The sequence below is a fragment of the Salmo salar genome, chromosome ssa18 (assembly GCF_905237065.1).
Source record: "Salmo salar chromosome ssa18, Ssal_v3.1, whole genome shotgun sequence".
Classification (NCBI taxonomy): domain Eukaryota; kingdom Metazoa; phylum Chordata; class Actinopteri; order Salmoniformes; family Salmonidae; genus Salmo; species Salmo salar.
The window spans coordinates 18,175,777-18,187,635 of record NC_059459.1 but is presented as its reverse complement, the minus strand read 5'-3'; the positions used below and the strand labels follow the sequence as shown (position 1 = coordinate 18,187,635).

The 11,859-nt window shown below is 40.9% G+C and overlaps 1 protein-coding gene across 9 annotated transcripts; it reads left to right on the top strand.

Moving 5' to 3' along the window:
• Nucleotides 1-1,026: 1,026 nt before the first annotated feature.
• LOC106594980 (uncharacterized) lies at nucleotides 1,027-11,618 on the top strand. 9 transcript variants are annotated; one of them, XR_006760335.1, is made up of 18 exons: nucleotides 1,029-2,593; nucleotides 2,918-2,983; nucleotides 3,366-3,509; nucleotides 3,952-4,069; nucleotides 4,355-4,426; nucleotides 4,895-4,951; nucleotides 6,329-6,724; nucleotides 6,841-6,915; nucleotides 7,004-7,236; nucleotides 7,631-7,803; nucleotides 8,506-8,856; nucleotides 8,977-9,094; nucleotides 9,175-9,266; nucleotides 9,373-9,490; nucleotides 9,819-9,923; nucleotides 10,031-10,204; nucleotides 10,332-10,500; nucleotides 10,618-11,618. XR_006760335.1 is itself a non-coding variant. In XM_045700838.1 (13 exons), the coding sequence occupies exons 6-13, from the start codon at nucleotides 9,082-9,084 to the stop codon at nucleotides 10,853-10,855; spliced, it is 873 nt and encodes a 290-aa protein (XP_045556794.1). In that variant the 5' UTR covers nucleotides 6,010-6,724; nucleotides 6,841-6,915; nucleotides 7,004-7,236; nucleotides 7,631-7,803; nucleotides 8,506-8,856; nucleotides 8,977-9,081; the 3' UTR covers nucleotides 10,856-11,618. The 9 variants fall into 9 exon arrangements, 2 of the variants coding, with proteins under 2 accessions (XP_045556794.1, XP_045556795.1); XR_006760332.1 differs by having other exon boundaries at nucleotides 3,349-3,509; XR_006760334.1 differs by having other exon boundaries at nucleotides 2,866-2,983.
• Nucleotides 11,619-11,859: the final 241 nt, after the last annotated feature.

Genomic DNA, 11,859 nt, shown 5'->3' with positions numbered 1-11,859 from the left:
AAAACCTAGGAAGAAACCTAGAGAGGAACCAGGCTATGAGGGGTGGCCAGTCCTCTTCTGGCTGTGCCGGGTGGAGATTATAACAGTACATGGCCTAGATGTTCAAATGTTCATAAATGACCAGCATGGTCAAATAATAATAATCACAGTAGTTGTCGAGGGTGCAACAAGTCAGTAACACAAGAGTAAGTGTCAGTTGGCTTTTTCATAGCCGATCTTTGAGAGTATCTCTACCGCTCCTGCTGTCTCTAGAGAGTTGAAAACAGCAGGTCTGGGACAGGTAGCACGTCCGGTGAACAGGCCAGGGTTCCAGCAGGTCTGGGACAGCAGGTCTGGGACATGTAGCATGTCCAGTGAACAGGTCAGGGTTCCATAGCTGCAGGCAGAACAGTTGGAACTGGAGCAGCAGCACGGCCAGGTGAACTGGGGACAGCAAGGAGTCATCAAGCCAGGTAGTCCTGAGGCATGGTCCTAGGGCTCAGGTCCTCCGAGAGAGAGAAAGAAAGAAAGAGAGAAAGAGAGAATTAGAGAGCGCATATTTAAATTCACACAGGACACCGGAAAAGACAAGAGAAATACTCCAGATGTGACAGACTGACCCTAGCCCCCCGACACATAAACTACTGCAGCATAAATACTGGAGGCTGAGATAGGAGGGGTCAGGAGACACTGTGGCCCCACCCGATGAAACCCCCGGACAGGGCCAAACAGGTAGGATATAACCCCACCCACTTTGCCAAAGCACAGCCTCCACACCACTGCCTCAACATATGACAACTTCTGCACTACTCTAACCCTGGAAACCTCAACCTGCCTCTCTCGCACAGGATATTTCTGATTCCCAGCCCAATGACCTCCTCTACAATTAACACATACCACTACTTTCCCCAATGCTACGCATTCCTTTGTCTCATGCCCTTCTTGACACTTCTCACACCTAGGAACCCCTCTCCTGCACACTGCTGCTACATGCCCATAAGCTTGACACCTGTAACAACGTAATGTGTTCGGCAGAAAAGCTCGTACAGGATAACTTATATACCCTAACATCACTTTGTCGGGCAAAGAATCAACATCAAAACAAAAAAAACAGACATAGACTCTTCTGTTTCACCACTCATCCCTCCCTGTCTGCGTCCCCCACCCTGTCTGCGTCACACCAAACGACGAGCATCACTAACACCAGGAATCGTCCCCTTCAGTTGGTCAACTTTTACATTTACTGCTACCCCAGTAATCACTCCTTTCAATGGCGCCCTTTTCTTGAGAGCAAAATAACTCACATTTCTTGCCCCCATTTGTTTAACGCAGAGTGCTCTCCCTCTGACCAGCAGAAACAAACAATTATTACAAGACCACTTCTGGTTACCCTCACCAATTCCACAGCACCCAACTCGGTTTTCACCCACCCTGTAACTACAAATGGATCAGCCAAAAATCATGGGTCCACTTTTTCAAAAAACTTCACTCCTACTGTCACAGACTCATCTTTTTTCCTGACCATTGGTGCAAGCCTCCACCTGAGATCTTCACCACACCTACCACATCCAATACTTCGACCTCATTCACTTCCATTTCTCCTCCTGTCTTGGGCTCACTCTGCTTACACTTTCTACCATTCTTTAACAAACCATCTCCCTTCTCGTCCATTTTTAACTCTCTCTCTCATATTCTAAGTCAGCCCAACCTCACATTCAATCCGCGCATATATGTACAAAATGTATTTCACCAGATTTCGTGCGTTTTTGTGTGGTTCAAATCGTTCGAAAATACACGAATTTATGTGCTACTTAATTCGTGCGAAAAGACACGAATTTAACCAGTAGGCGACACACAAGCATTTGCAACAACCATAGACGCGATAGCCTGTATTTCATTATTTATTTATTTATTTAAAGTTATGAATATATAGATATGTTGTCTTTTTTTAATCCCTATTAAAACATTGTAGTTGTATGCCTATATGTACTGTTTTCGATTTTTCAGAACAGACTTTTCAGTATAGAATTAATGTAAGCAATGCATGATGGCGAATTGTTTTATTCGGTTGTAGTTCCATGTATTTCTTACAAAAAACAAACGTGTACACCATTTTTATTGACCAGAATGTAACTGAAAATACAATAGCAGCCTTGCCATTGTCCATCAATACCAACAACAACAAAAAATCGTACATTTTGGGAAACGTATGCAGTCATTGTAGTCTTACATTTTGTTGGCCAACCAAAATTACCAAAACGTTAACCCAGGCTAGGGTGGAATTGTACAATGAGCTGGCTGAGTGTAAATACATGGCTCTGAGTGTAAGCATGTACAAAAATGTAAATGTAAGCACCTTTTCACTAGAAACTTTATTGTGTTCAAATTACCGTCAGTGCGAAATAGCTAGAAAGCTTTCGTATGTCCACTTGGCTGCACCTACGGTTTTAAGAACGATAAATCAAGTGCAATACCTGCGTCGACCTGTGACGAGCAGCAAAACACCGGGAAGTTACAAGAAGAACAAGAATGGTTACCTCATCCGGTCATGTGACATTTGTTGTTAATAGTTTTTTCGCCCACAGCAGACGTCTAGACCCTGGACAGATAACAGGTAGATCGCCAGTTCGTCCCTTGTTGTCAGAAATAAAGCAAACATACACATTTGTTTTGTGTTTGTTAAAGTGTTTGGTTTTTAAAAAAAACGTGTTAAACCAGTAATGAAGGTTACGTAACTAAGGTGAATAAAGTTGCATACACAACATTGAATGTGTGGATATTTTTGGTGCATTACTTGCATATATTTGGATATCATTCTCACTTATTATTTTTGCCACCTATACATTAGGCTATATATTCCCCTTTTTCCTCTTTGCATCTTCAAAGAAATACACATTGCCACTCAATCTGTATTCATCTTGTGACTTCTCCTTGGAAGAAGGAGAGAGGGACCCCAGGAGGGACCTAAAGGAGTTGATGAAATCCTGTTAAGACAGACAATCAGGTGAGAGGAGGTCCTAACTAGTCAATGATCTAAATTGATCAAAACCTGTAGACACTGTAGCCTTTAAGGACTGGAGTTGCACACATGTCATAGAACAACATGAACAAGGAAGTGACAGATTGATAGTGCATTGTTGGTAAATAGAGACAGATTGACTGATCTGCAAGTAATAATAGATATGTATTTGTTATTCAAAGTGATTTGTAGATCAGTCAGTCTGCGTGTGGAGGAGAATGAAGACCTTTTGACTTGCAGGACATAGTAAAACACACACGCTATCAATGACATGCAGCTTTTCTCATAGACGGGAGGTTACTATGTGAAGGAATGTGTTAGGATTGGAAGTTGTCTATGTTTCTTCTGAGATGATATGGCCTCTGAGGACCCCCAAGACCAACTGGATGAGGCTATTAAAAAGGAAGAACGCCTTGCTGAGGAGCTCAACCAAGAGAATGACCCACAAGCCCAACTGGACGAGGCCATTAACGAGGCAAAAAGGCTGGCTGAGGAACTCAACCCAGAACGGGTAATGTAACAAGTCGTACATTACCGGTAATGTAACCCCTATAGCTCCCATACGTGGACAAATATTCCCAACACAACCCCAGCACCACAGCGTTATGATTTATCATTGCTTTTTGTTTGTCAAAGTAGACCCCACATGGCACAAATGTGAATTTAAACGTAGACTCCGTGATATGACCTGAACACGGGCATCAATGATATTGCCCATTGAGCATGAGGCACAAGGGTGCACTTGTTAGCATCCTTGTGAACTTCTTCACACGTTAGCTGTGTGAGTGAGCCAGAACGTGGGTCTACTGCAGGTGCCTTTCATCAGCTGACAAATCACTTCACTTTATGTGATAATGTAATTCTTGCTTGTACTCCATATGTGCACAGCACGCCATGCTTGTGGGAGACCTTTATTAATGGGCCAGCCATGATAATTGAAATGCACTTTTTAGGAAAATAAGAAGAAAAAGACAAACAAGCCTCCAGGGATTAGGTTCAGATGGAGACAAAGGGATGAGAGAGGACAGATTGTTCCTCAAACCAGGAAGGCAACTACATCCACTTCCCTTGGTAAGTTTCATCCCGTCTGGGTGTTTAATTTTATTGGTCCCTGATGTGATTTTTTCCTTTCAAACATACTGTATCATAGCATATCAAACGTTTGTTGCCGTGCCATAGGCCTGTCTAGTACCATCTACCCACAGCACATAATACATTACATGCAGGTGTGATCCCACCTTTCCCTGTCTCTAACTGTTGTCTGTCTCTGATGAAAATACTTATTTAACGACAGGAGAGTCAGAACTCCAGCAAATCTTTTGAATTAAAAACCTTTTTATTACCAATTTTTTTCAGCTCCAAGGGCCAGTACATCAAGAGCCAGACTAGTGCAACATTTTGGGCCAGTCACTGAGGAGGAAGAATCAGGTATTGATCTATACAATTCCTTGTTATTCAGTGGCCTTGTAATGAATGTATTGTATTTTTATTAAATCTGTAATCGGTAGTTGAAACAATAACAAAGCACACTCCCCTCCCCTGTTTTGGTTAAAAGCTGAGTGATGGGGTTGGCGAAATGTAACCACTTTCAATTTACTGACAGAGCTATTATTGCAATAACTTACCATCAATGTTATTAAAATAATAGTTTTAACCATGTTTTTAACCAGTGTTTTTTTTTACATTTACTTTGTTTGCAAACATTGACTAAAACAAGCTTATAGTTTGGATTCTGATGGGTTATGACAGTTGAATTAAACTCATGAGGCATTAATAAGTTATAATCTTCTAGAATCAATGGGTATATATCATTAATATAAATCCAAAAATGGCTTTATCAACTTCTGAATGCCCCTTTAAATCTAATCCTTTCCTTTTTTGCATATCTTATTTTAGAGACAAGGACCAGTGGATTGGATTCCACTCCAGTTTTAAACATTGATGAAGAAATAGGTATGTTTAAATTGTTTTACTTTCAAAATAGCGGTCATCTTGGTGTTACTGAATTATACTGCACTACATCTTTATTTTGACAGTGATGCAACATTTTTAAATGTGGCTCAAGTCTCCAGAATTTCGGATTTGAGATCAAATGTTTGATATGAGGTTACAGTACAGAATTTCTCCTTTTATTTCAGGGTATTTTCAGACTTTTCTGATTTACCGTTTTGAAATTAAAGCACTTTATATGTCTAGTTGCAGGTTTTATTAGTCGTATGTACAGGATACTGATGGTAACCCCATCCAACGAAATGCTTACTTGCAGGTAGCTTCTCGACAAATCAATTCAAAATACTGGAGTATAGAGACAAGTTCAACATTTTAGCATCACTGTCCAAATATTTCTGTAGGGGAGTGCAATAACAAAATCCTGGCAGAGCTTTTTCCTGCACATTTCCTTTAATATGAAGCAATCTGCCATTCCACATTATGGAATTAGTCTTAGTTGAATTCATTCAAATCCACTATTGGAATGTTTACACAGTGTCGTTCCTTTTGCAACCACTGTCTGTAATTGTGAAAGCTGGAAGCATTTGCCTTTGAGGAGAGTTTACTCTGTAGTCAAAATACACTGAGTGTACAAAATATTCCTAAGCACTCCCTTTTGCCCTCAGAACAGCCTTAATTCGTCAGGGCATGGACTCTACAAGGTGTCGAAAGCGTTCCACAGTGATGCTGGCCCATGTTGACTCAAATGCTTCCCACAGTTGTGTCAAGTTGGCTGGATGTCCTTTGGGTGGTGGACCATTCTTGATACACACGGGTAAATGTGGATCGTGAAAAACCCAGCAGCGTTGCAGTTCTTGACACAAACCGTTGGACCTTGCACCTACTACCATACCCCTTTCAAAGGCACTTAAATATTTTGTCTTGCCCAGTCACCCTCTGAATGGCACACATACACAATTCATGTCTCAAGGCTTAAACGTCCTCCTTTAATCTGTCTCCTCCTCTTTATCTACACTGAAGTGGATTTAACTGGTGACATCAATAAGGGATCATAGCTTTCACCTGGTCAGTTTGTCAGAGAAAGAGAATGTTTTGTACACTCAGTGTGTTTTTGATGTTTTAAGAACATTCCGAATTTCTATTCGACGATGGGATCAAGTTCTATTGTTTGATATTCCAATTTAGACTTTACTCAATATTTTGGTCTGCCCTGTAATTTAATTTACTGTAGAATCAAAGCTGAGATTTTTGGCTTGTCACACCATAGATTGTGCAGATATATTTGCTGTCACCTACTTACAGCCCTATGTGCGTTTTAATAGATTAATTAGATAATATTCTTAATTGAATCCTTTTCCCATTTTTGTGTTTTCAAAAAAGCAATACTTCATCGAAAAATTAACATCCTCCTAGCTGATTTAGAAGACCCTGAGTGTTCAAATCCTGCTGTGCCTGGTGCATCACACAGTTGAAGTGTGAGGAAGGAACTCTCACAGGATAGGTGGAGGGAGTCCAGGCCTGAGATTGTAGATTCTCTACTGGCTGCAGAGCATGCTTCTCAGAAGATCTGTCAGTCATGCAATGTGAAAAGGGCTATTCTGCGATGTAGAGACTGTCTGCCGAAACAGCTTTACTGCGAAGACTGCGATGTCTTTACACATGCAAAGTTCCCCCTGCACAACAGACAGTCCATGATGGAGGGATTCTACACACCCCTTCCTCCAACTACAGCCATATCACTCCACACTGATGGCAAATATGCACTTCATGAACAGGGTGTGTTTTAATTTTTTTTGAGGCTGAATGTATTATATCAAAGTTCAAATGTATTCTTGTTTATTGTTGTATATAAATATTGTCCCAACATTGTTTCTTACCATTGGACGTACCAGAGGGGATATGTGGTTGCCTGACTAGCACCATCCATGTTGGCCCTGGGAAACATATCATCCTCATAGGAATAAATGGTATGTGCAATATCTACAAGAACCAAACAGTGATGTAGCAATGCTATGTAAAACAACATTAATTCAGACTACATTTTTTTCCTTCAAGGTCGCTACAATGTTACAGTGACTGTGCTGACTTGCACAACCTGTCTTAGCACCTGAACAGCAAACTTGGCAGATCTGATAAAGAATGGGTACTGGCCTGCCACTGTCAACTGTGACACCATATACCAGGTAGATCTGTTCAGCTCTTTTGAGAAGCTGAAAGTGTCAGCCCCAGGAATGTCCCGTCTGGCGTTTATGCGGATTTTGGAGCAGCGAACTGACTTCTTTGGCAGGGTAACAATAAATGATACTCAGCTTTACCAATGTATGACTTCAGGTTAACTATGTTACATTTTGTTACAACACTTTGTGTAACATAACTTTATTTCCAGTACTACAACTACGTTAAAACTTCAGGTCTCTTGCTACAGTATGTGTTAGCCTTCTGCACCACTGTCCTGCCATGCCACTTATCTGTGCCCCTCTTGCATCCAATATTTCCTGCTCTTTACAACATAAGTACTCGTCCTACTTTTGCATTGGCTTTCACCTGCCTTGCTGTCAACACTATGTACTGGCCCTGCTTTAACTCAAATCCAGTCAGCCATAGTGAATTATAGTATGTTTTGTTTATACTATTGTTGTAAGTTATTTCATATATGTTCTATATGTATTTTTCCCTTACCAGAACGGAATGATCTGTGGGGACACTTTTCAAAAAAGCTTCTTTGAGTGGACGTACTGCCGCTCTGAAATTGATCAGGTCTGTGATATACAGTACTTTGACTGCCCAGCCTGTTCACCCAGCATGCTAGCAGTGTCAGTGGACGGGAACAAGAAGCTGTATCGATTCAAAAAACGGTATGTAAAACTATTCATCATTTATTAAATAACACCGCACTCTATATCATTTAAACAATCCAAACAAGGTTTGCCTTTTCTTTGTCCAGTGTGAATGTTTTCAAATGCAGTTGAGTTCATTTTAGCTTAAATGTTTTGAGTTTGTAATGAAATGAATTATCAACATTGTCAAGTGTCCCACAATCAGTTACTGAGGTTGATTGCTATTTCATATGGCATATATTTAATGTATTTCACGTATCCTTTCAAGGACTGATGACAAAGGATTCTTTGATGGCGTGTTTATCTGCAAAGATGAGGATGTGTCTGACTTTGTGAACTATGTCCATACAAAAACTAAACATGTACGTTTCCTGTGTATCTTCTAATCTGTGAAATAGGACTGGCCTCGGGCCATCTGACTCAAAGGCAGACTCGTTATACACTATTCCAATAAAAACATATTATTTTGGAGAGATGGTAATCCTCTCTCTTCAAGTCCATGGTCGTTACACTACTCCCTCTGTTCAGAAATGCAACACACTTTACAAGTGCTTCTTTTTGACAGTCGATCTCCAACTTCTGATCTCCATTGTAGCGAACATAGGGGGTAGCTAGCTCAGCGCCCTCAGCTAGATTTTAAAACCCCTAACCACTGTCCCGTTAACACTCCCCCACCCAAATTTTTTTTTTCTACCTATACTCTTCTACTTCCTTCTCTAGGGTTATGGAAAAGAGGTATGTGGAGCATCCCAGTGGACAGCAGCTAAAGAGTCGTCAAGAAAAACAAACAACAAACTTGATGAAGAGGGACTCGAAGTTGCTGTCTGCCGCCACGGAATACTTCTAAGGAGCCTCAACATGATGCGTGGAGAGATATTTGCGTACCCACTGTTCTTGCAGAAGGAATTGTCTGGCAGCAGGAACATACAATTCATGTGTACAGATGTGATCTGCAAATTTTGGCCATACCTGACCAAAGTTGCCCTTCATTGTCCACAGCTCGCCACTCTTCTAGACATGAAGCCACTTCTTTCCGTCATGCATGCAAAGGCACATCGTTTGAAATGCTAGGTAAGTTTTTCTTTATTAAACTGTTCTAAGAGAATTTCCAGCTTCAAGGCTTCCCATTTAGATGATTGTTATTCACATAATTGCAATATTAAGTCAATATTTTTTTAAATGTAAATTAAGATTAAGTGGGGAGGACGGAATCAGGAAGGAGCTGGCACAACTCTGGGGGAGGAAGTGGAACAAGGGAACAGCTTCTTGTCGAGGGCTGCAATCTGTTCCAAGCAAATGTCCAAAGGAGGTAAACAATTTGTTTAAGGTTGTTCTATTCAGCTATGTTAATACTTATCTGTAATAAGGAGTTCTATTTGGCTTTTCTAGCAAGAACAGACATGCTAACCATCCAGGTCATGGGGTGGAACAGAAGGAAGAAGAACAACCTGCACAGAGTATTGTCCAGAAGATACTTGAAGGTGTATTGTGTGGATCAATACATTTATTTTAGAAGTATTATATCTATGCATTTAATTTATTTTAAAACAATTAATTATTCTGTTTTGTTTTTGTCATAATTCTCAGACAACAGCAAAAATCCAGGAGGAGACCCAGACTCTCAAAACGTTTAAGAGTGATTTGGGTGTAGGCGATGAGACTCTGTACGACTGGACAACGGAAGTTCAGCAATGGGCTAATACAGGTAAATGAATCCAAAAAATTAATAATCCTAAATGTAACTGTCCTGGACTGTCACCTTAACGTAGTGGAGAGGCTTGCGTACTCCAATGACCCTGAGAGCTAACCCTTAGAGGGTGTATTCCACCGGCAGGTGCAATCAAGCCGGACAGGTGGAAGGGTAGGAGGCAGACAAAACATTCCCTGGTTCTCCAGGTTGGGGCTCACTCACCCCCCACATAACAAATCATTTATTACAGAAACCTTCACAGGCCCTATGTTCCTCCAGGAAGTGAGTGCAACTACTCACCGTTGGAGATACGTTGTTAATTTATAGATGTATTGTATTTCAGAGGAAACAAATGAGAACATGGATGGTCCCCAGGTACTACAGAGAACAATTGAAGTCCTGTTTCTTAGCATCAAACAAAGGAAACAGAACCTCTACCGTCAGACAGGTTTGTTACATTTCATGAATATTGAATTGCACACACTTCATTTCCCTTTCATTTCAAGGCCATGCAATTTAACAAATAATTCCATTCTCCTTTTGTTTTGATGACAGATGGATGCAAGAAAAGACACCCTCTGCGCAGAAAGATATTGGAAGAAAAGGCCAAATTGACAGCTGCCATAGAGGAGTACAACACCCTATGATTCACAGATTCAGCAATACCATCTGCAGATGAGATCCTTTCCGCAGACCTTCATGCATGGCCTTGGGAGCTGCATGGACAAAGTAAGTAGTATGTTTGTGTGTCACAATAACTATGTTTCTGTTTTGCTATCTGTGTTTGTTCAGTTGCACAAACACAGACAGCACTGCCAAAGTTACAAATCCACATTGCATTCTTATGAATTTACAGCTGACCTACTCACAAAGAAAATAGCCTTTGACCGGGTGATGCTCCTGAGACGGCTGAAGGAGGAAGAGTTAATTGTCCTAAAGGAAGTCAAGCAGCACTGGGAAAGCCTAAAGAGGGAATCGGAGAATGTGCAAGGCCTTGCTTCACATGTGGCACTTGACCTAAGCGGGTAAAGTAGGGGACCTTTCATTAATATGTACAATTGATGTTGGCACCCTGTAATTGCTATTGTATTTAAGGAATACTTCATTGTATTTACCCTACACATTACAATTGATGGTGTTAGGCTGGCAATTGAATTAGTCGGAAGCTGGGAGCAGAGGTCTCTTCTCCATGCTTCAGAGGAGAGTCAGCAGCCTCAGAAGACACCAGGACTCTGTCAAACTGATATACAGCAAGCTATGGACCAAGACACCTCCCTCCTAGAAAATAACTTCATAGAGGACCTCCTGGAAGAGGACCTAGATGACATCTATGACAGCATCCACTACAGCTCTGATGGCGAGGAATCTATCACAGACTGACAGTGTTCATTTGGGTGGGTGCAGTAGTGGTTGAAAAGTGATTCCATTTTTTTTGCATGTGCGCTTTATCTGCCTTCCTAAGGATAAATAGTTTGAACATTTTATGGAAAATAAACGTTTGTTTCTTCCTTGTTGACAATGTGATCATGTGGCACAGATTTGAGAAGGGCGCTCGTCTATTACTGCTTTTGCCCGGTTACATGACCAGGTCCGATGCATCCCTTTAAATGGCCAATCTGCAGTTGCTACATCCACTTTTGGAAGAATAGAATTTATAAATGCCTCATGAACATAGTTCAACTGCCGTACCCCATCAGATCCCAAAATATATCTTTTTTTCTACTCCAATGTTTGTAAACAAAGTAAATGTAAACATACACTAGCATGTGTCAAACTCATTCCACGGGTGAGCCGAGTGTCTGCGGGTTTTTGCTCCTCAAATTATTGATGAATTAAGGTCACTAATTAGTAAATAACTCCCCTCGCCTGGTTGTCTAGGTCTTACTTGAAAGGAAAAAACAAAAACCAGCAGACACTAGGCTCTCCATGGAAGGAGATTGACACCACGGGACTATAGCCTGGAAACATGGTTTAAACTATGGTTACATTTCTCCAGCCCCATCCCTCTGCTTTTTACAGAACCATTGGCGGGGAGAACGATTTATTGTTTCACCTGGTGATTTCCGATTTAAACATTGTTAAACTGTAATGTACTGTGCTTGTGTGTGCTTATTAGTTTAGTTAATAAAAAACTAAAAAAGGTCATCCTTGTCTTCAAGTAATCGTTTGCATCCTGATGGAGCTACATTAGTCATGGGCTTTTAAGTCAACGATTCCTTATGTATGTATGAGATGTACAAATGCTTAACTAGTACTGAGTACTTTGACCAGTTACTTCTTTACTCTCAAGGAGTTTTCGAGAGGGCTACTTTACTTGTACTTGAGTACAAGAACTGACTCCCATCAGCTGCAGATGAAACCGGTTAGTTGAAAAATGTTGCCTA

What these genes read in the sequence shown, in the direction of transcription:
- LOC106594980 (XM_045700838.1), top strand. An exon ending in GAACCTCTACCGTCAGACAG is followed by an intron (nt 9,924 to 10,030) that starts GTTTGTTACATT and finishes TTTTGATGACAG; the next exon opens with ATGGATGCAAGAAAAGACAC. An exon ending in TTGGGAGCTGCATGGACAAA is followed by an intron (nt 10,205 to 10,331) that starts GTAAGTAGTATG and finishes ATGAATTTACAG; the next exon opens with CTGACCTACTCACAAAGAAA.